Source organism: Notamacropus eugenii, chromosome 3 (assembly GCF_028372415.1).
Source record: "Notamacropus eugenii isolate mMacEug1 chromosome 3, mMacEug1.pri_v2, whole genome shotgun sequence".
NCBI lineage: Eukaryota > Metazoa > Chordata > Mammalia > Diprotodontia > Macropodidae > Notamacropus > Notamacropus eugenii.
The window spans coordinates 467724009-467745838 of NC_092874.1; the positions used below are offsets into that span (position 1 = coordinate 467724009).

At 43.2% G+C, this 21830-nt stretch overlaps 1 protein-coding gene across 4 annotated transcripts in view; it reads left to right on the forward strand.

Annotated features, from left to right (window-relative positions):
* DNAH12 (dynein axonemal heavy chain 12) overlaps positions 1–21830 on the forward strand; it is a 151987-nt gene that overhangs the window by 37061 nt on the left and 93096 nt on the right. For 3 of the 4 annotated variants that reach the window (XR_011964804.1, XM_072598847.1, XM_072598849.1), the window contains exons 16-32: positions 29–222; positions 732–975; positions 2547–2732; positions 3375–3575; positions 4267–4461; positions 6904–7025; positions 7117–7399; positions 10037–10156; positions 12080–12236; positions 12572–12744; positions 14040–14192; positions 14614–14853; positions 16045–16290; positions 17641–17760; positions 18880–18989; positions 20824–21007; positions 21611–21751. Coding sequence is in view for 3 of the 4 variants with exons in the window: in XM_072598847.1 (XP_072454948.1) it covers positions 29–222; positions 732–975; positions 2547–2732; positions 3375–3575; positions 4267–4461; positions 6904–7025; positions 7117–7399; positions 10037–10156; positions 12080–12236; positions 12572–12744; positions 14040–14192; positions 14614–14853; positions 16045–16290; positions 17641–17760; positions 18880–18989; positions 20824–21007; positions 21611–21751 (3069 nt within the window). In the remaining variant the exon portion in view is untranslated. The remainder of the gene's footprint in view (positions 1–28; positions 223–731; positions 976–2546; positions 2733–3374; positions 3576–4266; positions 4462–6903; positions 7026–7116; positions 7400–10036; positions 10157–12079; positions 12237–12571; positions 12745–14039; positions 14193–14613; positions 14854–16044; positions 16291–17640; positions 17761–18879; positions 18990–20823; positions 21008–21610; positions 21752–21830) is intronic. The other variant, XM_072598848.1, reaches the window with a different exon arrangement.

The window sequence follows — 21830 nt, forward strand, 5'->3', positions numbered from 1 at the left end:
TCTCAAGAGAAATGTTGCTTGCTTTCAGTACGTGATGGATGTGAGAATGCTGCAGAAACGGATTCAGGAGGCAGAAGACACCATGGCTTTTATTAACAAAGAAGAGGGGCTCTTTAAATGGGAATTGACGAAATACCCAGAACTAGACAAGCTGAAAGTCAGCGTGGAACCCTATCAGAAGTTCTTTTCTTTCATTCTGAAGTGGCAGCGCACAGAAAAACGGTATTTGGAACTTGGAGAAGAGAACTAACTATTTAAATGGAACCTGTGGAAAGCTTAAAATGCGAGCTGATTTAGTCGGTCTTGGATAAGTGCTTTGAAACAGAATTTACTTGAGTGTGAATGAACTCAGTCCTGTGTGTCTGACTATTTTTGAGATGCAGCTATTGAATAAATTGATATTTGTGGGTTTTTAAAAAATTATGTGAGTTTTACATTTTGCTATTCATAAGATCATGAGGTCATATATTTAGGGCTGGAAGGAATCTTAGAAACCAGGTTAGCCAGATCCTTCATTTTATAGGTGAAGAAACAGAAGGGTGGATATGGGAGCCCATCAGGACCCCTGGTCCTCCCTGTGGTTCTGCCTATGGCAGGTTGTGTGACCTTGAACAATCCCTTAGCCTCTCTGAGCCCCAGCTTCCTTAGCTGCAAACATGAAAGGGTTTAACAAGGTCCCTTCCACCTGGAAAGCTCTTAGTAGTTGTCTGTAATTTCCTCTTTCCCTCCAGGTGGATGGATGGAGGCTTTCTGGACCTTAATGGAGAAACCATGGAAACTGAGGTGGATGAATTTTTTAGAGAAATTTACAAGAGCCTGAGGTTCTTCCAGCTGAAGCAAAAGAAAGAAGCTCAAGAGAAAAGAAAGGCAGCCGGAAAGCGATCCATAACAGATGAGAAAATAGAGGAGGACATTAAGGACAACCCGACAGTGAAGATGTGCTCTGCGGTCATGGAGCAGATCAAAGCCTTTAAGGTAGGACTGTGAGAGCAGAGCATTCCCCTCAGTCAGTCAACCAGTCATCCATCAGCAGCTCAGGAGTGCTTTCTGTGCTGACCCCGGGAGACAAAGATAAGGCTGGGGCCAGGAGAGGCGAGGCAGGGCGGGGGTGGGGGTGGGGGGGGTGGCTGGAAACCAAAACAACACGTGCACATATAAGTAAGTACAAAACTTACTAATGACTTATAAATGCAAGATGATTTTTAGTGGCCAAAGAACATGAGGAAAGGCCTCATGGAGGAAGAGGCATTTGAGTGGAGCTTTGAAGGAAACTTGATTCTAAGGAGCAAAGGGAAAGCGAGAGCACACCCTGTGTCTGGTAAATCAAGGGGAAATTCTTCTGGATGGTGTTCATGGCCCTCCATATTTTGGTTCTTTCCAGCATGGGCCTTCCCCTCCAGTTTAGGATTGCCAACCTGTCACCTTGCTGTCCCTAACACATTCCATGTGCCTTTTTACCTCCATCACTCAATAACACTCTTCTCTCTTCCCTTTTCTTTCCTGAATAGCCCTTAGAACAAACTCCTGGGATCTTAAAGCTGGGACCCATGGGCTAGCCCCATGCCTCTTAGCATTTGGTCATCATTTTTTGGCCCTTCAAGGCATCTGTGTTCTCCATGAATAGGAGAACTCTCTCCAGATCACTGTTGGTCCATTCCTGCCTCTTAAGCTACATGAATCTGGCACTTCTTTCAGCTAATCCTTCGTAAAGATCTACCCACGTGCCAGAGGCTTTTGCCTGGTTCCTTTTTTGATTCCATAGAAAGCAGCACCAAACTTGGGGACCATTCCCTCACTCTCATTGCTGGAGTCCAGGCCATTGTTTGTGTCCCACCACAGTCTACTTGTGCTTACTCTCTATGTCCTTTCAGATGGGAGACAGGAGGGAGAAACAGTAGGGTTTGGCCCCTCACTGGAGGTGAAGGAGGAAAGTAAGGAGTGAGGATAACAGAGGTTGGGTGTTCTTGACAGAAAGAGATAAGAGTTAGTTATTAGACATTTGTTAGGTGGCCACTCTGTGCCTCCCTGAGCTAAGTTCTGCAGATTTGGAAGAGGCTTTGGTATAGGGGATAGGGAGGAAAGAAAGAGCATTCAGTGCTAGAGAGGGTGGCCAGGGATGGAGGAATTCTAGGGGTGGGAAAGGCGGTAAGTACAAAAAGGAGGTTAGTTTTTATGTGCTCAGGGGGAGGGGAAGAGTGGGACAGCAGAGGTGAAGAATGAAGGGAAGCTTCTTCATGATAGAATGGAGCTTCCCAAGGACGTACTGGAAGAGGAGAGAAGAAGATGGGAGGGAAGTGGGAAGGGGAGGCCTGAGCTGAACAGGGATGAGATACCAGGAGAAAGGAGTCGTTACCTTAGCAGACATATCAGAGTAGTGCTCCTACAAAGAATTGTTTTGACTTTAAAAATGTTGAGAAATTCAGCTTAGCTGTTGGGAAACAGGATAATTGAATGAGTTTATGTTTGGTTCTTTCTTTAAAATTGCTTCTCAGTGAATCAGGCGATATTGCATTGCTTTTTAACAGTGACGTTTTCCTCATAATTAGGAACACATCCCTACGGTCACCATCCTGTGTAATCCAGGTTTAAGAGCTCGTCACTGGAAGGAGATGTCAGAAATTGCAGGCTTTGACTTAACTCCAGATTCAGGGAGCACTCTCAGAAAAGTATTAAAGCTAAACCTTGACCCATTCCTGGACAAGTTTGAAGTCATCAGTGCTGGGGCAAGCAAGGTAAGCAGGAAAGATGTTAAAAGTTAGAGCGCAGGGTAGGGAGGGCATCACTGTTCCTGGGGTGTCTTTGGTGTGGGGAAGCAGTCCTTATTTTATTGACCAGTATGATCCCGGCCAGAGAGGGGGGCTCTCGTATCAGCGGTATTAATGAATTCTTTGGCATTTAAAGATGTATCACATTATTGCATTATGTTTTGGGGACAGCTGGGTGGTAGAATATATAGACTCAGGAAGACCTGAGTTTGAGCTGTGTCGTGTGGAACTCTGGCCAAGTTATTTAACCTCTCTCTTTTTTATCTAATAATAGCACCTACCTCATTAGGTTGTTGTAAGAATTAAATGAGATCTATTTGTAAAGTGTGAAAACCTTAGAATGTTCTATGAATGTTGGATAGGGGCATGGATTCCTTAGAGCCTCCTCTATAAAATGAGGAAGCTGGACCAGACGGTGTCTGCGTTCCTTTCTAGAGTGACCCTTTGATTGTCCCGTGACCTCCTTCATTGTATAAATGGGGAAGTGGGGGCCCAGAAAGCATTAAATGATTTTCTCAGGGTCATATAAATAGCTGGCTGACTGGCCGAGCCACAATGAGAACTTAGTCCTCTGTTCCAGCACTGACTACGCCCTGTCTATCCTCCTAGGAATTCTCCTTAGAGAAAGCCATGCATGCAATGATTGACACATGGGATGACATTACTTTTCACATTAGTCCATATCGAGAAACTGGAGTGAGCATCCTCTCTGCTGTGGATGAGATCCAGGCCATCCTTGATGATCAGATCATCAAGACTCAAACGATGAGAGGCTCGCCCTTCATTAAACCATTTGAGAAAGAGATCAAGGTAGAGTTAATGGGGCATCTGGCCTGCTTATTCCTTTCTCTCTTGTTTCTCATTTTATTTCATTTTCATTAGTACAAATGTTATTGACTACCCCTAATTCCCAAATTTATTTGAAAAAATTTGGATATTTTAAAAATGTATAGTGATGATATTGACTAGCCGGTGGGAGTGGAGTGCCATGTTTCTCCCTCCTCACACTCCACTTCTCATTACTTAGATGCAGAGAAGCTCTGAGGGGCAAAGGAAGTTGTCCAAAGTCACACAGCCAGGATGTGACAGTGTCAGGGTTTCAGTCCAGGATGGAGTCCTGAGGTCCAGGACTTTTTTTGCCTTGGATAGCTTGTCAAACCCCATTTTAAGAAATGTAAATTAAGAAACAATGAAACCTACTCAAATCATCTTGGCTCTTAGTAAACTTCAGAAGCTCCAGGTTGAAAACTTCCTCACCTGGATTATGTTCTAATGTGCCTGGGAAGCTTGACAGCAGCCCTACCTGGTTGGTCATAAAAGGGATTTAAAGGTTTTTATAAAAGAATTTAGAGTTGGCAGAGTGTCTGATGCCTCCCAGTAACCCCATGGGACATATTCTGTAGATATAATTGTCCCTATTTCACTAATGAGGCCAATGAGTCTCATAGAAGTTTCCAGTCTTTTATCATCTCACATAATCGGAAACTCTGATTATTTGAAGGCATGGGAGGACCGTTTGATTCGAATTCAAGAAACCATTGATGAGTGGCTGAAAGTGCAGGCTCAGTGGCTGTACCTGGAGCCCATCTTCTGCTCCGAGGACATCATGCAGCAGATGCCCGAGGAAGGGCGGCAGTTCCAGACAGTGGACAGACACTGGAGGGATGTCATGAAGTACTGTGCCAAAGACCCAAAGGTAAGGGGGCCGGGGGCTGGCCATGGTGGCTGACCATGGTGGCTCTGAATAACAAAAGATGGGAGATTCATTAGTCACTATTGCAAATGCATAAGCTGTCGTGTGAATGATTATATACGAGAAAATAGATGTAGGGTAGATTGGAGGTGATCTCAAAAAGAAGGCACAGGGTAAGGGAAGTCAGAAGAGACCAGGAAAGACCTTTTGCAGAAGGTGGGATAGAAGGTGAATGCTGAAGGAAGCCAGAAGCAGAGAAGAGGAAGAGAGTCTTCTAGGCAAGGGGGACAGCTGGTGACAAGGCATGGTGCTAGCAGATGGAAGGTCTTGTACTAGGAACAGCAGAGGCCAGTGTCCCTGGATCACAGAGTCCATGGGCATGAGTAAAGTGTCAGGGGTAGCTAGGTGGCTCAGTGGACAGAGTCTGAAGTCAGGAAGATCTGAGTTCAAATCCAGTCTCAGATACTTACTAGCTGTGTGACCCTGGGCAAATCACTTAACTTCTGTTTGCCTTAATTCACTGGAGAAGGAAATGGCAAATCATGCTGTTATCTTTGCCAAAAAACAACAGAAAAGAAAAGGAAAAAAACCCATCCCATGGACAGTATGAATGTGCACTGGTCCATGTGGTCACAAAATCAGACAGGACTAAAAAACGACAGGGTGTCAGAAGGCTGAAAAAATTGGAAGGGGACCAGTTATATTTTTAATGTGACTAGAGCCAATTTTTGTCACTCATTATTTTTCTAGGGCTGTTGAATGGACAATATTAGCCTCTCAAAGGCACGGACGATTTCATTTTAGTTTTCCTATGCCCAGTGCCTCATTTCACATCTGGTATACAGTAGATGCTTAATAAATAATTGTTGATTGATCAAATTTTAAGACAGTCAACAAGTATTAAGTGTATACTATGTTCGAGGCATTATGTTAAGCACTCATGGGACCAAGAAAAGCAAGAAAAGTCTCTCAAGTTCAAATTCTAATGGCGAACTATTAGTTTTAATTAGCAGGTTCTATAGCAGAGAACTACTCTGTCAGCGTTTCGTTAATCTTTCTGACATTTTCATGTATCCTGCTTCCATTGACCCTTCCATCACCCACACTTTCTGTGATCTGAAACATCTCCCTTTCCTAGCCAAGAGGTGACCACACCAGCTGCCTTTACCTTCTCACCACCCAGTCACTCTTTAAACTCCCCAACAATCTGACTTCTCTTCTCCCTTCCCCGTTCCACTAAGACTCTCACCAGTGACTTCTCAGTTGGCTTAATTCATTGGCCTCTTCCCAGGCCTCACAGCTCTTGACTTTCTACATTAGATGTTCTCGGCGTTCTCATTTCTCTTGCCTTCTATGACAGGCTTTGTCCTTGTTTGCCTCCTACCTGTGAACCCCTGGGTTTCAGATATCCACATTGGTTCATTTTCCTCCTCACACCCCTAAAGTGTTTCTATCCCTCAAGACTCTGTCCATGATCCTAGTCCCTTCTGTGTCTACATTCTCTCCCTCAGTGACCTCATTCATGACTTTAATTATTACTCCTTTGTAGCTGGCTCCCAAATCTCAATGTGTGGCTGTGCTCTCTCCCCTGACCTGCAGTCTAATTGTCATTATTTTTTTAACCATAGTCTTGGTCGTGTTTAACCACAGATCTCAGGCATTGGGCTAGTTGCATATTCACCCTGGCAATCAGGATGCTCCATCCCATTGAGCAGCACCCTCTCTGTTGTTCTTAGAAAGTGCACAGCCATCTGTGTTCCCAACTCTGCCTCTCTCTGGCGATCAGGCTATTTGGTTAGTTTTCAAGGTGTGGATTTACCCAATCAGAACAACTCTGAGCCCCCTCCTGCTGGCCAAACCCCACCTCCTCCCAACCTTGCTGTAGTTTTCTGAGCTCTAGCCACATGATCTTGGTTTAATCAATCAATTAGCATGCATCAAGCATCTGCTGTGTGTTAAGTGTTGGAGATACAGAGAAAGGTAAAAGACAGTCCCTGCCCTCAAGGAGCTCCTAGTGTGGTGGCGGAGACAGCAATATGTACAAAACATACAAACCACTCTATGCAAGACAAAAAAGGGCCTAATAAAAAAAGGAAGAGCATTAGATTTAGGAGGGGTTGGGAAGAGCTCTCTGTAGGAGATGGGATTTTAATATTGACTCAGAAGAAGCCAGGAGGCAGCAATGAGGAGGGAGAGCCTTCCAGGCCTCCCTGGAGAGAATGCCTGGAGCTGAGGGAAGGAGGAGCAGCCAGGAGGACAGGGTCACTGGATTCCAGACTACTTGTTGGGGAGTGAAGTGTGGAAAGACTGGTATTTTGTGTTTGATCCTGGAGGTGATGGGAGCCCCTGGAGTTTATTGGACAGGTGGGAGTTCCTTACACCAGTAAGATCACAGATGGATCTTTTCCCATTCCTGTATCTGACCACAAGCCTGTCTTCTTCCAGGTCCTTGTTGCTACCTCTCTGACAGGCTTGTTGGAAAAGCTGCAGAACTGTAACGACCTTCTGGATAAAATCATGAAAGGACTGAACGCTTATCTGGAGAAGAAGCGTCTTTTCTTCCCCCGGTATGCTGGCTGGGCTTGGGGGATGGTTAGAACCCTTATGCTGCTCCTAGCCCCCTGACTAAAGCATCCGTGTTTCCCTGTCCTGCCCTAGTTTCTTCTTCTTGTCAAATGATGAGATGCTTGAGATCCTGTCTGAGACTAAAGACCCACTCAGGGTGCAGCCCCACCTGAAGAAGTGTTTCGAGGGCATTGCCAAGCTGGAGTTCCTGCCCAACCTGGACATCAAGTCCATGTTCAGCACTGAGGGTGAGCGGGTGGAGCTCATCTCTCTCATCTCCACGGCTGAGGCCCGAGGCGCCGTTGAAAAGTGGCTCATCCAGGTGGAGGACCTGATGCTGAAGAGCATCCACCAAGTCATCGCCTTGTCCTGGCTGGTGCGTGTCCCCGGACTCTCCTTAGTGAAGTGGTGATCAACAAGCACTTTTACCCAAGAACCCTGAGGGTCTTCCCCTCCCAGTTTGATTTTTTTTTTTATTAAAGGGGCCATCCCTTGAGTAACTTAAACCTATTCATTCAATGGGTGTATCTCACTCAAAGAGAGAATGTCTCCCATTGCATCCTGGGCCATCTCCAGTCCTCCTGATGAGTATCAGGCCACTGGACCCAGATTGCTCAGGAGAATAAAGTGAGGTTGGTGACCTTGCACAGCCCTCCCTCACTCAACTCAAAGTCAACTGCAAGTCATGTCATCATTTTGATATCATGGTCCTCTTTGAAAATGAAGGACAAACACATTAAGTGCCCTTTAGTCAAGGCAACAAACATTGATTAGGTGCCTCCTCTGTGCTGGCCACTCAGTAGTGATATTTAACTTTTAAAAAGCCTTGGGAAATAATCCTCATCAGAGTTTTGGGTCATCTAATGTTCTTTCCCTGACTACTTCTGCTCAGTTATTGTAATAAAGCAACATTGTTTATAGAAAGAGAAGTGTCCTGGAAGCTGGAAGTCCTGCTTTCCTGGCATTTCGAGCCCCAGAGAACTCTCTAAAGTCTGTAAGGAGCAGATCTGTGTTGGTATCTAGGCCAACATCTCTGTCTTTTCTGACATTCCCCTGGAGCAGGCCCTCCTCACCTTCCACCTGGACTAGTGCCCTGCCTGCTGATGGATCAGCCTGGCTCCTGGCTCTCCCCACTCCAATCCATCCTCCAAAGTGATTTTCCTAGAGCACAGGTCCAGTTGTACCAATAAACTCCAGCGGCTCCTTTGCTGTTGCCTCCAGAATCCAGTGCAAAGTAATCTTCTGCTTGGCATTTAAGGGCTTTATAACCTTGCCTCTCCTCACCCCCACCTCGAACTCTCCCATTTTCTCTTACTTCATACTTCCCTTGCTCGTGCTTTCTTCAATCCAGTGAAGCAGGCCTTCTGGCTGTTCCACGGACAAGACCCTCCATGTGTCTCCTCTGGACGCTTTCTCTGGCTCATTCCTGGGCGTGGAAGGTTTGCCCTCCCTATCTCTGACTCCTGGCTGTTCTGGCTTCTATAGGAAGCCTTTCCCAACTCCACTGAATTCTGGTGCCCTCCCCCTTTTAATTATTTCCTACTTGTCTTATATGTGAAACTTGTTGATGTGTATTTCTTTGTGTGCCGTCGCCATTAGGCAGCACAGCACCTGGCACACAGTAGGTCCTTAATGCATGTTGATCCACTGACTGACTCTTAGAGGGGGTTCCTTCTTTGACAGTCCCCTTTAGTCATCTCCACGCTGCTCTACCCCTCCTCTACCATCCCACTGGATAACACCGACCGCAACAACAGCCAACTTTTATATTGCGTGTCAATATTTACAAAGTGTTTTTTGTTCTCAGGGCCCTCTCCTGAGCCTCCCAACAGCTCTGGGAGTTGAATCGGATGGGCAGCATTTTGCAGTTTTCCTGATGATGTATCATTTGTCTGTGTGTTTGTGTGTGTGCATTTTAAAACACTGAGTCCTTTTTTAACTCCTTTAATATATTCCTCATCAAATTTTTTAGTGTTTGTATCATCAAAATTAAGAAAAATTAAGGATGCATTCTATAAATATGTTTTCAGTTATTAAGCATTTTTTTTCCTTTCCTACTTCTCACCATCCCCTTCACTCCACTGGAAAAATAAAACAAAACCAACTCCATGCGCAAATAAACATAGTGAAGCAAGGTAAATCCCGCTGTTGGCTCTGGCCAACTTTGTCTCATTTTGCATAATTAAGGAGGTAGGGATGCCTTTTATGTGGACATACAACCCTTCCCAACAAACACTTCATGCTTGAATAACTCCCATCTCCGAAATCTATTTCCCCTAAACAATTTATCTGTTGTTCTCAGAAAGAAGGGTCATTCAATTTTGATAGGATGGTACAGATGTTGACTGTTGAAAGTGACTAGAATTGATTTCCTTCTCATGAGCCCCCTTCCTTGTGAGTCATCTTCCCCTAGAGAATTTTAGTTCATGGGAAATGCTTTCTCTGTCCTTTTTAAAGTCCCTCCCTGATAATCTCAGGGGTGTATTGGAGTAGACCCAGAAAGAAGGGTCACTTTTTCCCTAGGTTCCCATGTCTTTTGCTTACGTTCTATGCACTGGTTTCCTCACAGGAACATGAGGTAAAGTACTTTGTTCCAAATACTCTGTGAAAGAGATAGGAACGAGTAATTTCACTGGTATCGGGATCTCCTAGGTGAGCAAACTTCTACTGTCAGCACACATTGGCACCTTCCCTGAGCTTAGACTCTTAAAGAGTTGCCCAGAATATTGGGAAGTTCATTGACTTGCCCCTAATAACTAGTTTGTGTCAGAATAGGGACTTGAACCCAGGTTTTCCTGGCTCTGAGGCCAGCTCTTTACCCGTTCCACCATGTTGTTTCTCAGTGACAGATTTAGCAGTATCAGAGATGCTGACTGCTGCGTGTGCTTTCACTCAACTTTTCAGCCTTCTCTTTTTTTGGTAGATTAAATCTTTGAACTGAGTATTAGTAACATTTTGGATGGCGTGTTTGAGGATAGAGAATGAAAACAAGAAATGTGCTTTCATTTTTCAGGCTTATCCACAATCAGAAAGAAAAGACTGGGTACGAGAATGGCCTGGCCAGGTGGTACTTTGTGTCTCCCAGATGTACTGGACTATTGAGACTCAAGAAACTATAAGTGGTGGAACTGAGGTAAAGTCTTTATGGAAACTGAAAATAGTAGTTTCTTTTTTATTTCTGTGTTTCTCAGAGAGTGCCATCTTATGCCTTCATGGCATAGATTTGCTTCTTTGAAATCCTGCTCAAGGTTACTGGAAGTCAGTGCTGAGGCCTCAGAAGTCATGCCAAGGGAGGGCATGCTTTAGTGGGGTCCACTAGACTGGCAAGGCCTTGTGTCTGCTGGCTGAGAACTAGCCTTGGCTCAGTACCAAGATTCTAGACAGAAGCAGTCCAGCCATAGTGTGGTGACGACCTGCAAGGGATTATCTCACCAGGCAGAAAATGATAGTTCACAATTTGGGGATCACATCAAAATTAACTATCTCCCCAACAGGAGAAAGGTAAAAATAAAAGTAAATTAGAAGAAAAGACAAAGGCAAGAAGGAGACTGTGTATAATACTAGCAACTTCAACCTGACCTATACAAATGAGATAGTGATACAAAAAATGGGAAATGGATAAAGGAAAAGTCATTTTTCTTTGTGAGTCCACAAGAGCCCAGAAATTGTCTCAGCAAACGCTCCGTTGATCACCTTGCCTAGCAGAGAGACATGACAGGCATGGATAATACTGATTTGAAATAGAAAACTTTGTAAAATGTTACAGAGAGGGAACTGATTTGAGCAGTGCTGAATTGGGCCTTGGGTTGAACAGGATAGGAAGCAAGCTGAATCTCATTTGGAAAGTGGAGCAGCACTTCCAACAATGCTAAGTGTCTCCTTGATGAAAAACATCTCCTTTTAGTGCCAGGAATCTTTTGGAGATCCCTGATGGTGATGGGTTATAGACCCTTGATGGCGATGCGTCATCTTAGGCAGTTGCCTAAGAATCAGAATTGTAGGTGATTCACAGGGTAACTGAGATAACTAACACCTGGTGGGCAACAGAAGGCTCCAGAGAGTGTGTTACCAGTGAAAGCTTGTCTTCTAGAAAAGAAATAAAAGATATAGTAGAGGAAACATATGATTAGAAAAGGAAGTGGGGGCTGGTCAGGTGGGGAGTATAAGAGGTATGATGTGGGAGGCCAAGCACTGCCCTGGTAACCATGACATCTTAGGAGAATGAGGAACAAGTCTTCAGTGAGTACAGTGAATCAAGCCTTGTGGAGATTTGTCAGAAGACACAGACCATATTCACAATGGGTATGGTATGTCTGGGTACTTCATTATTGTCATTGAGGAGACCATAGATGTACTGAAGGATGAAGGCATGTAGGTCACAGCCCTCTGTATTTCTGCTGGCCATGGGCCTTGGAATAAGAATTATCACCAAAAGGCTGGTGGTACAAAAGATGTGGTTAAAGAAATGTGGGATAAAAAAAAAAATGGTCTGGTTGAATGTTGAGAGTGAGATGTGACTATTGGACAGTTCATGTGTTTCAACGTATAACCACTAACCAAGAGAAATCAACAAGGGTGCCCAGGGTACATAGGATGGACCCCCCGCTTCCTCCAGCCACTGATCCATGTATATAGCTCATAGGAGGCCATGGCCAAGCGATGCATGGAGGAGTGGTGATCTTCATTGTTGCAAAGCACATCCACATCGATGGGCTCACAGATCCATTGGAATATTAACTTTACTGCTACATTTTGATTTCGAGCCATTGGAATGTTAACATCAATACCTATTTGTATATTTTAGTATTTCTGCCATTTTAAAACACAGTGCCATGGAGATAATGCCTGGGAAGTGCTTTCCAGAAATAGTGGATAAATATCAAATGAAACCCCCCCCTTAATTTATTATTTATATTTTGTCAGGTCCACAGACAAAATCATTACTTTCTGTCCCTCCTTTTAAGAACTGATTTTTTTAAAAGTGGTCTAAATATAATGGTGACTATTGAATGTTTCGAAAGAAGGTAGCTTCACGTTGGATGTTTTTCTTTTGCAGGGCTTAAAAGTATACTACGAAAACCTTCAACTTCAACTCAATGACATTGTGAACCTGGTCCGAGGGAAGCTGTCTAAACAGACCAGGATTACTCTTGGGGCTTTGGTCACTATTGATGTACATGCCCGGGATGTTGTCATGGACATGATTGAAGGGGGTATGGGACTTATTTCAAATAATGAGAGGGTGTCAGTACAAGCCATTAGATCTGTCTGTGTGAGACCAGTCACTGAATTCGTTTTGGACTTCAGTTTTCAGATTTGTAAAATGACAGGCTTGGATTAGAGAGCCTCTAAGATCCTTCCCAGCTTGGATTCTAGGAGCTTTAAAGGGCTATTTTTCCTCTTCCAAAATAATTTCCTTTAGTTTGTAACTTAAGCAAATTAAAAAAAACCACATAGAATATTAGAATATCTTTTTTTTTTTGGAAGAACTTTTTCCCCTTTGAAAGACTTTTTTCCTTCTCTCATTTTAATTTTATGATCTTCTTAGGGGTTTCGTCTGATACAGATTTCCAGTGGCTTGCTCAACTACGATATTATTGGGAACGGGAGAATGTCCGGGTTCGAATCATTAACTGCAATGTCAAATACGCCTATGAGTACCTTGGCAACTCACCTCGTCTTGTCATCACTCCCCTAACTGACAGATGCTACCGGACCTTGGTAGGTGTCTCTATGCACTTGATCAGCAAATGAAGATGAATAATTATCACTATAGATCCGTTAGCCTTAAAATGCATGTATAAGGGGTGGTCCTGTAATAACCTCGTGGAAATTAAAGGAAAGCACTTCCTCCTTCATGAGGCCTATCATGGCCTCCCCCCCTCCAGTTCCTAGTGCTTCCCTTCTGAAATTTATTATTTGATATTTTATTTTTATCAATCTGTTACATAGTGGATCTCTTCTACTTTGTTAAGCATCCCACTAAATGGTCAGGCCACTGCGGGGGTGTGTTTGCTTGGCTGCTCTGCCAGTGGACTGAACAGATCTCTGGGTCACCCTGCTTGGCAGCTGCCTGGCTGGATGGGGCTTATCTCTGGGCTTCTGGGCAGCTGCTGCTGGCCGGATGGAGCTTGTCTCTGGGCTTCTGGGCAGCTGCTGCTGGCCTCAGCCAAGCAGGTCACTCCGCTGCCTGGTTGCTAGACTGATCTGGGCAGACCATTTGTTTGCTGCTATTCGGTTGTGTCCAACTCTTCGTGACCCCATTGGAGATTTTCTTGGCAGAGATACTAGAGTGGTTTGCCATCTGCTTCTCTAGGTCAATTTACAGATAAGGAAATTGAGGCAAACAGGGTTAAGTGGCTCCCCAGGGTCACACAACTAGTCAGTGTCTGAGACTGGATTTGAGCTCAGATCTCCCTCTCTCCAGGCCTGGAGTTCTACCCACTGTACCACTCAGCTGCCCTGAAAGTCACTCTACCATTGGACATATTTCATAGGGTCCCTAGATTTTGCTAGATGGGTCAATCTGCTGGACCCCTTGGGTTTACTCTTGGATGGGCAGTTGTAGTCCGAGAGTTTATATTCTGCAGGCAAAGGTCTTTGAATTTCTTAGTTGAAAAGGTTGCTTTTAGAGTGTTAGCTCCTTGTGGATAAAGACTTTTTGCTTTTTCTTTGCCTCTTTCTTGCTTAACATAGTAGCTGTCCCATACTAAATGTGTAATCGAGGCTTATTGCCTGATTCCTGGCATACTTGGAGCTGTTTGCTCATTCTGAGGTCTTCAACTCGGAACCTCACAATCTTGTGCAAACTAATGACCTGTCCATTATTGACCATGTAAATTCCCCTGAAATCCTCACCAGGTTGCTGATAGCATTCACCAGCAGTGTTTGATGAGGCCATGGCCTCCAAGGTGCTTTTATAAACAGATTGCCATTGACCATGCTTTCCCTTCAGCATAGGGATATTTTAATTATAAATAATTCATCCACTTTGAATAAACTGTTTACTTTTCCAGATAGGAGCCTTTTACTTAAATCTTGGTGGAGCTCCAGAGGGCCCCGCGGGCACAGGGAAAACGGAAACTACTAAGGACTTGGCCAAGGCCTTGGCGGTGCAGTGTGTTGTCTTCAACTGCTCTGATGGCTTAGATTACTTGGCCATGGGAAAGGTAATCAATGTCAGACAATGGCGAAGTCATGGTGCAGTGGTGCATTGACCTGGAGCCTGTTTGAAAATGATACTATCTTGCTTGTCTTTGTGTAGCCATAATGATACAGCTCCCATCCTTTGACTCTTATATTAATTAAATATCAATTTTAAACAGGTTTAAGTGGCAGAATCCTAATAATAACTGGAGCAGTCCAGAAATGGAGTGGGTTGCCTTACAGTGTGGTGGTGGGGTCTCCCTTTGCTAGGCCTTCCTCTTGAAGCACAAGGTGGCTGACCACTTGGCATAGGATGTTGTAGAGGGACTCTGGGTTAGGTATGGGTTGGATTATATGGCCACCAACATCTCTTTATCAACTGTCATGTTCTGTGACTCCACGATTCATCTACCAGAAAGCAACCATGTTTCTCTCTCTCCCTAGTTTTTTAAAGGTTTGGCGTCTTCTGGTGCATGGGCCTGTTTCGATGAATTTAATCGAATTGAGCTAGAAGTCTTGTCTGTGGTTGCCCAGCAGATCCTTTGCATTCAGAGAGCCATCCAGTCAAAGCTGGAGGTGTTTAATTTTGAGGGGACAGAATTGAAGCTCAACCCCAACTGTTTTGTAGCCATTACCATGAATCCTGGCTATGCGGGGCGCTCTGAACTACCAGACAACCTCAAGGTAAGGCTTGAAAACAATTCTGAATTCTTCCCTCACAAACAGCACTAACAGACAAGAAGAAGGTATAAGAGAGAATAAGATAATAGATAACAGATGATAACAATCATAATAAGTTATCCACTGGGACAAGAGGTCACTGAAAATGGAGTAGAAAAGAATGCTCAGTGTCAGGGTTTTCCCAGGAGGACCATTTCTATCTGAAGTCCATAAAAAAAGGAAATAGTGATCATCAGAATTGGCGGTTGATAAAGTGACTGAAAGTGTGCAAGGCATTTTTTTTCACAGTGTCTCAATTAATCTTTACCATAGCCCAGGGAGGACTATCCCAGTATTATCCCTATTTCATAGATGAGAGAACTGAGCAGAGAAGTTAATTGCCTTGTTCAAAGTCACAGTTTGTTGTCAGAGACAGGATTTGAACCCAGGTTTTGCTCGACTCGACACACCATTCAGCCCATCTTTTATTATACCACACCTCCCCCCAGTGACCATTTCTTTATAACCAACTCTATTAGAATTTTTGTAATTTTCTCTCATTTGTTTGGGATTCTCTTTTGTCTGTTCTGCTCTCTGTGAAGCAGAATTGGATATTCCGGTGAATCTTTGATCATCTTGTGGATCTGGGGTTTTGTTTCTTACTGTGCTGATTATAGCTCACCTGGCCTGCTAATCCTGGCTTCTGTTAATAAATTCTTATTGACTAGTAGATTGATCATTAAGTCAGGGATTCTGAAAGATGTTTTTTTCTGCAAATTCCTCTATTTCTGTAAAGGAAATGTGTACGACTCATTTGTTCAGTACATCACTGCCAACACGTTGTTGGTGGGATCTGTGTGGATGCTGCCTTTCGATTTTACCTGTGGATTTTAGTCATTTCATGGGCTCCATCCAGAGAGAATCCAGCATCGCTGACATTTAATAAATGCAGTGTTGTGTACCTATAATCCATCTTTACTTTTGCTCAGTTGAACTTGCCTTTGTTACAGAGCTATTTATTTAAATTCATAGACTGTTTACCAGGTAACCTGAGAACAGTGTTCAGTCTCGCTCTTCCCTTTGGATAAGGAAGAGTGAACTGTCATGGAGCTAACCTCAGGGTGGTGAACCTTGTTGGTTTTTAATAATCAACAATTTTATTGTTATCTTTTCTGTCTTGAAAAACATATCAAACTTTCTTCTCTCTGATGGTAGGTTCTCTTCCGGACGGTGGCTATGATGGTACCCAACTATGCCCTCATTGCAGAAATCTCTCTCTACTCCTATGGGTTTCTGCATGCCAAGCCTCTGTCAGTGAAGATTGTGATGACTTACAGGCTCTGCTCTGAACAGCTTTCATCTCAGTTCCATTATGACTATGGTATGCGAGCTGTCAAAGCGGTGCTGGTGGCAGCTGGGAATCTCAAGCTGAAATTTCCAGATGAAAATGAAGATATCCTTGTAAGGATACATCAGAGCCATTCCTCAGTTGGGAGGGGGGATCCAGGTTCTAAGATCTCTGCTCCTTTGGGAGGTTAATCAGAGAGGGATGAAAAAGGTAGAGTTGTAACTAGGGTGAGGTGACAAATTTGTCAAATGTAGACACTTCTGTTGGGTTTTTAGTTCTTTGGGAGAGTGAAGATAACAGAGATGCACCCCTACCTATGGTTTCACTAATATGGGGAAATTCCAATGTAGAAACACCTTTTACTTAGACAAATTGATTTTCAGTTCCAGCTAAAATCCTCCCTTCTTATAGGAAGCCTTTCCTATTGTAATTTGGAAGTTTGTGATTTGCCCACAGCCAGGATATGTCAGAAGCAGGAGCTGAACCCAGATTTTCCTGACTCTCTCCCCCATGCCATGTTGCCCATTGATGCCCAACAATATTCAAAGTAAACAGCTACCAGATATTGGGCTGTGGTGAGCTGTTCCCCCAGCCCACCTAGCATTGTTGCTCTTGTGCCTGGCAGTGCAGAATTGGTAGCACAGGGTTTGGTTACAGAAATTCCTTGTGATAATTCTGAAATAAAGTGATCATCTGTATAATTCCCTTTTCATTACGGTAATGGATTTATGGTAATGGTATTGGCAATTTCATTTGTGTTAATTTCATTGTGGCAAATTTACTATGATAATTTTGTTATGGTAATGACAATTTAGAAGAAAACTCTTAGTCATCAATATACTACTTTGCCTTCTAAGTGAACTTTTAAAATAGTTTATATGTTATTAGAATTTTGCTAGAGTTTTATTCTATTTTTAAATACATGTTTCATTGATGCCTTTTTAAAAACTTTATTCATCTCCGCCAAACCTTCCTTTGTAATAAAGAACAGTTACTGACAAAGGGACCTCTTCCGCAGGTGTGTAATGAGCTCTGCACTCAGAGTTCGCCATCTTTCTTTTGAGAAGAGGGGAGTGTATTTCACCTTCTTTTCTTTGGGGGCAAATATTGGTCACTGCAGTTGCTCTAGGTTTAGCTGCTTTTTGGTTTTGTTTCATTTATACTACTGTAGAAAGATGCTTTAGTTCTTGTGACTTCACTGTATCAGTTCACCCAAGTCTTCCTGTGTTTTTCTGAATTCCTCTCAGTCCTTACTTATCATGGCACAACAGTGCTTCACCACATTGATAGATCGCAGTTGGTTCATCCTTCTCCCAAGCTGTGGGCATTCACCCTGTCCCCAGTTTTGTGGGTTCTTTTTGCTTTCACAAAACATTGTTACTACATTCATCTTGGTGTGTGTGGGTTTTGTGGGGATTTTAGTGCACTCTGTGTAATCAGCTTTCTGTGCTTGGCACTTTCAGCTTCTCCGATCAATAAAGGATGTGAATGAACCCAAGTTTCTGTCCCATGACATACCCTTGTTTAACGGAATAACTAGTGACCTGTTTCCTGGTGTCAAGCTCCCAGAAGCTGATTATAATGTAAGTATGATTGTTAGGCTGCTTTTTTTCCCCCTAACAGTCGATTCATTGAGGAATTATTTATTCAACTTAATTAAAATAGTAAGTTGCTTCTGGCTGTAGGATGAGGGACTGAGTTAAGGAACTTTCAAAAAGGCAGATTAAATTAGTTTCTGTGCTTTCCAGAGTTTGGTACTATGGGGGATGGGATTCAAGCCACAGAAAATGTCTCATGTGAGGAAAAGAACATTTTGTTTCCCAATATGAATTGTAACACTCAGTCATCAGAGCCACAACTAGTATTGGGTGAATGAGGCTTTGTCCCAGGCCCCTAACTTGGGGGCGAGGTGCACATCTTCCTTACAGTAACTGCTGTTCTCTTCTAGACAGGGTCACTGTGGGCAAAACCATCACCAGAGTAGAGTGACTCTTGATGAAAATGTACTGGGAGAGGGGGCATCTTGGTTTTCCCCACTGTGGGAGCTGAGGAGAAGATGGTCCCTGAGAGAGGCACCTTATCACCAGAACTTACTTTCATTCGAACCCTGAGGGTCTAGGGATGGGTCAACTCTCCCTCTCTTTGCATAACTGAACTCAAGGAAAGGCCATCCTCAGTGGTGCACGTGGTACCCCCTTCCTCTCTATGGCTGATGTTCTTTCATCCAGTTGTTGTATATGTATTTTTTAAACTCATGACTATATTTCTAGTTATAGATCTACAAACAGGATAAATACAAGTTTGACCCAATGCTTCTTACAGGAGATTATTGTCATGTAATATCCAAAGCTGCCACTATTGTAATTTAGGATGCCTGATGGGATGTATATTTCTACCATAAGAGGTGGTATACTCTCTAACCTTTGTACCTTCTCCATTGCTTGACACCCTATTCTGCACACACAGGAGGAGCTTAACCCTTGAATTAAATTATTTTAGAAATATTCTGATACTGCTGTTTATGGTGTGTTTGAAAATTGCTTCCATAGTTTTTACCTATAGAAATATGTCACCAATTAAATAAATTTACTTTCAAAAAAGAGAAACATTTTATGATACCTCTACCATTTGTTAAGGACCTTTTCCTTCTGTTCCATTGGAAAGCAGCCTTTCTTTTGTTTGTTTCTTTTGTTTTAATTCAGGATTTCCTGGAATGTGCTCATGAGTGCTGCAAGGAGCACAATCTTCAGCCTGTCAAAGTATTTCTAGACAAAATGATCCAGACATATGAAATGATGATTGTTAGACACGGGTAAGATTATTCCGCTTTCTCAGTCCTTATATTGTTCCATAGCTATGTGCTTATTCTCAACAGTGAGGTGATGAAAGCAATGGGATGAGCAAGATGGCGGAGCAGATTCTTCACCCTCCACCTGGCTGCTGATCATGTGGGGTCCTAGACATTGGGCCAGCAAAAGGTTCAGATGGAGCATTCCCTCTCCCCTGTCTTGAATCCTAAAGGGTTTTTAGTTCTATGGTTTGGTAGCTCTAGACAAGGCATGGATTCAGATGGCACTGGGTCAATTAGAGAACTCTTCAAAAAAGTCATTAGCCAGCTTTCAGTAAGCAGCAGAGTACTTTTTTTTTTCCTGAAGCAGGGATAAGGTCAATTTAAAGCAGAGAATTAGGGGAAGAAGAGTAAATATTTCCTCTCGTTCATGACTCTACAGGGTTCATTGATCCATCCTGTGGTATAAATGGAATCATTCAATCAGTCAACATTTATTACATGCCTATGATGTGCTAGACATTGTGTGGTATACTGAGTCTACAAAATGATGCAAAAGACAGTCCTTGGCCTCAAGGAGCTCACAATCTAATGTCATTGATATGCTAGAATGGATGAAATGAGTATACCAGGAAAGAAGAATCACCTAAACTCACTAGATCATAGTCTATGATGGGTTCTAAACCTGAAGTCCATGAACTTTAAAACATTGATTGCTGTATTTCAATATAATTAGTTTCCTTGGTAATCCTAAGTACTTTTTGCATTTAAAAGCATTATTATGAGAAGAGGCCCCTTGGGCTGTCAAATGGGTCCAGAACACAAAAATGTTTAAGATCTCCCTATGGTGGGCTAACTGGACTATTCCTGGAATTCTGATTGTATGGGATAAAAAGACCCTTACTCAAAATTTTAAATTAATGAAGAGGCTTCTCAATAAGAACAGAAAATGATTTATTAAAATTCTCGTGAGAAAGGGGCATCCCTCCACCAGATTGGGGAATCTGATGGAAGGAGGCAATTTATAGAAATCAAAGCACAATTTTTATCCCCTAATGCAAAGAACCCTGCCTCCCCACTATCCCACCTCTCCATTGGCTGGGAGGTGGGCTTACAATCTAAACTCGAAAAACTAGGCAAACCCCGGGAAATTTCCACCTATCCTAACACAATTACCTCATCTAATATCTAACTTAACGGCGGATATGGCTTTAGAAAGGAGGGGAGAGGGAGAAGCGGGAGCTGTAATGTTGATGTGGCAACAATACGACAAAGGGGAGATTTGAGTAACTTCCAAGTTTCAGCTACAGCCCACAGCACTTTCACAAAGAAAGCTGGTAGCTGGTAAGGGGGGGCGGCAACTGAAACCCAGGTATCCAGGGAGAGAGGCCTTATGGAAGAGAAATTTTATTTAGAAAATTCAATATTCCCCATATTATTGTTATGAAAAGTCTTCACAATCTCCTCATCTCCCTCATGATTGCTTCTTGTTACTTCATTCCTATTTCCAACTGAAATTAGCCGAGAGTTCTTGTTGTGATTTCTTCATTTTGTGAACAAGGAGATATTAGATCATAATTGAAGATAGAGAGGACATGTTCATCCTGGCTAATTTCATCCAGAAAGGGAACCAAGGAATCAGAAACAATGAAAGTTCAAGAAAAGGCTGGCTTGTCCATCTTCGTATCCCATCAGCTGGTTTGGGCTGTTCTTTCTTTGTGTACCAATGTCATCTTGTCTAGTACATCTTGTCTACACTACAGGATGAGCCAGTGAGCCCTGTGGAGAGTTCTTTATACTAAATCCATTCTTCATTGCTACCCCTTCCAAACCTTATCGTGTAATAATTGTCCAAAAGGTTCATGCTTGTTGGAGAGCCTTACGCGGGGAAGACAAAGGTTCTGCATGTGTTGGCTGACACACTGACGCTTATGAACGAGCGTTCGTATGGAGAGGAAGAGAAGGTCATTCACAGGACGGTGAACCCCAAGTCCATCACGATGGGCCAACTTTTTGGCCAGTTTGATCCCGTGTCTCATGAGGTGGGGAAACTTGAGTGACTTTTGTAGTCCCCTTCTCTGCTGGGTCTTCATCAGAGGGCAAAGTCCATCTCTTTGCTTCTTGGATCTTGGCTCCATGTCTTTCTGTTACTCCAGCTCCAGGGTTTCTTTGTTCTGCCCCACCCCTCAAAGATAGGTTTAGGGAGTAAAAACCTCAACCTCCCCCACAACCTTTTTTTGTAAAAAATGTCATCAACTAAAAATGAACCATATTTGAACAGTCCTCTCCCCACCAAATCCTTCATTTAACTCTAGAAATTAACTCTAGAAAATTCCAGTTCTATCACTTTTTGGGGGGTGTGAGCGTGCGTGTGAATACAGTTTTCTGTACACATTCTCATTTTATGCATTTTTAGGAAAGACATCTCTTCCTTGATTAGTTAATGCCAACCTCCCATAGTGATACAAGCACAGCTCTGTTCAAGTACTCACTTTTTATGGCTCTTTTTTCATCTATTAAATGGAAGCAGCCTCTTGGCTGTACCCTTTTTCTTTTTGTTGTTTCCACAAACCCTCCTTTGGGCATCAGCCTAGATTTCCAGGGTCCTGAACTTCTCAACTCTTTCCTTTCTCTATCTCTCTTAGTGGACAGATGGCATTGTCGCCAATACCTTTAGAGAATTTGCCCTGTCAGAGACCCCGGATCGCAAATGGGTGGTCTTTGATGGGCCCATTGATACGCTGTGGATTGAAAGCATGAACACAGTATTGGATGACAACAAAAAGGTACATGATCTGTAGTGAAAGTGGAGGAATTCAAAAACACTAGAGAAAGAAAAGGAACTGAAAAATTGCTGAGGCTAAT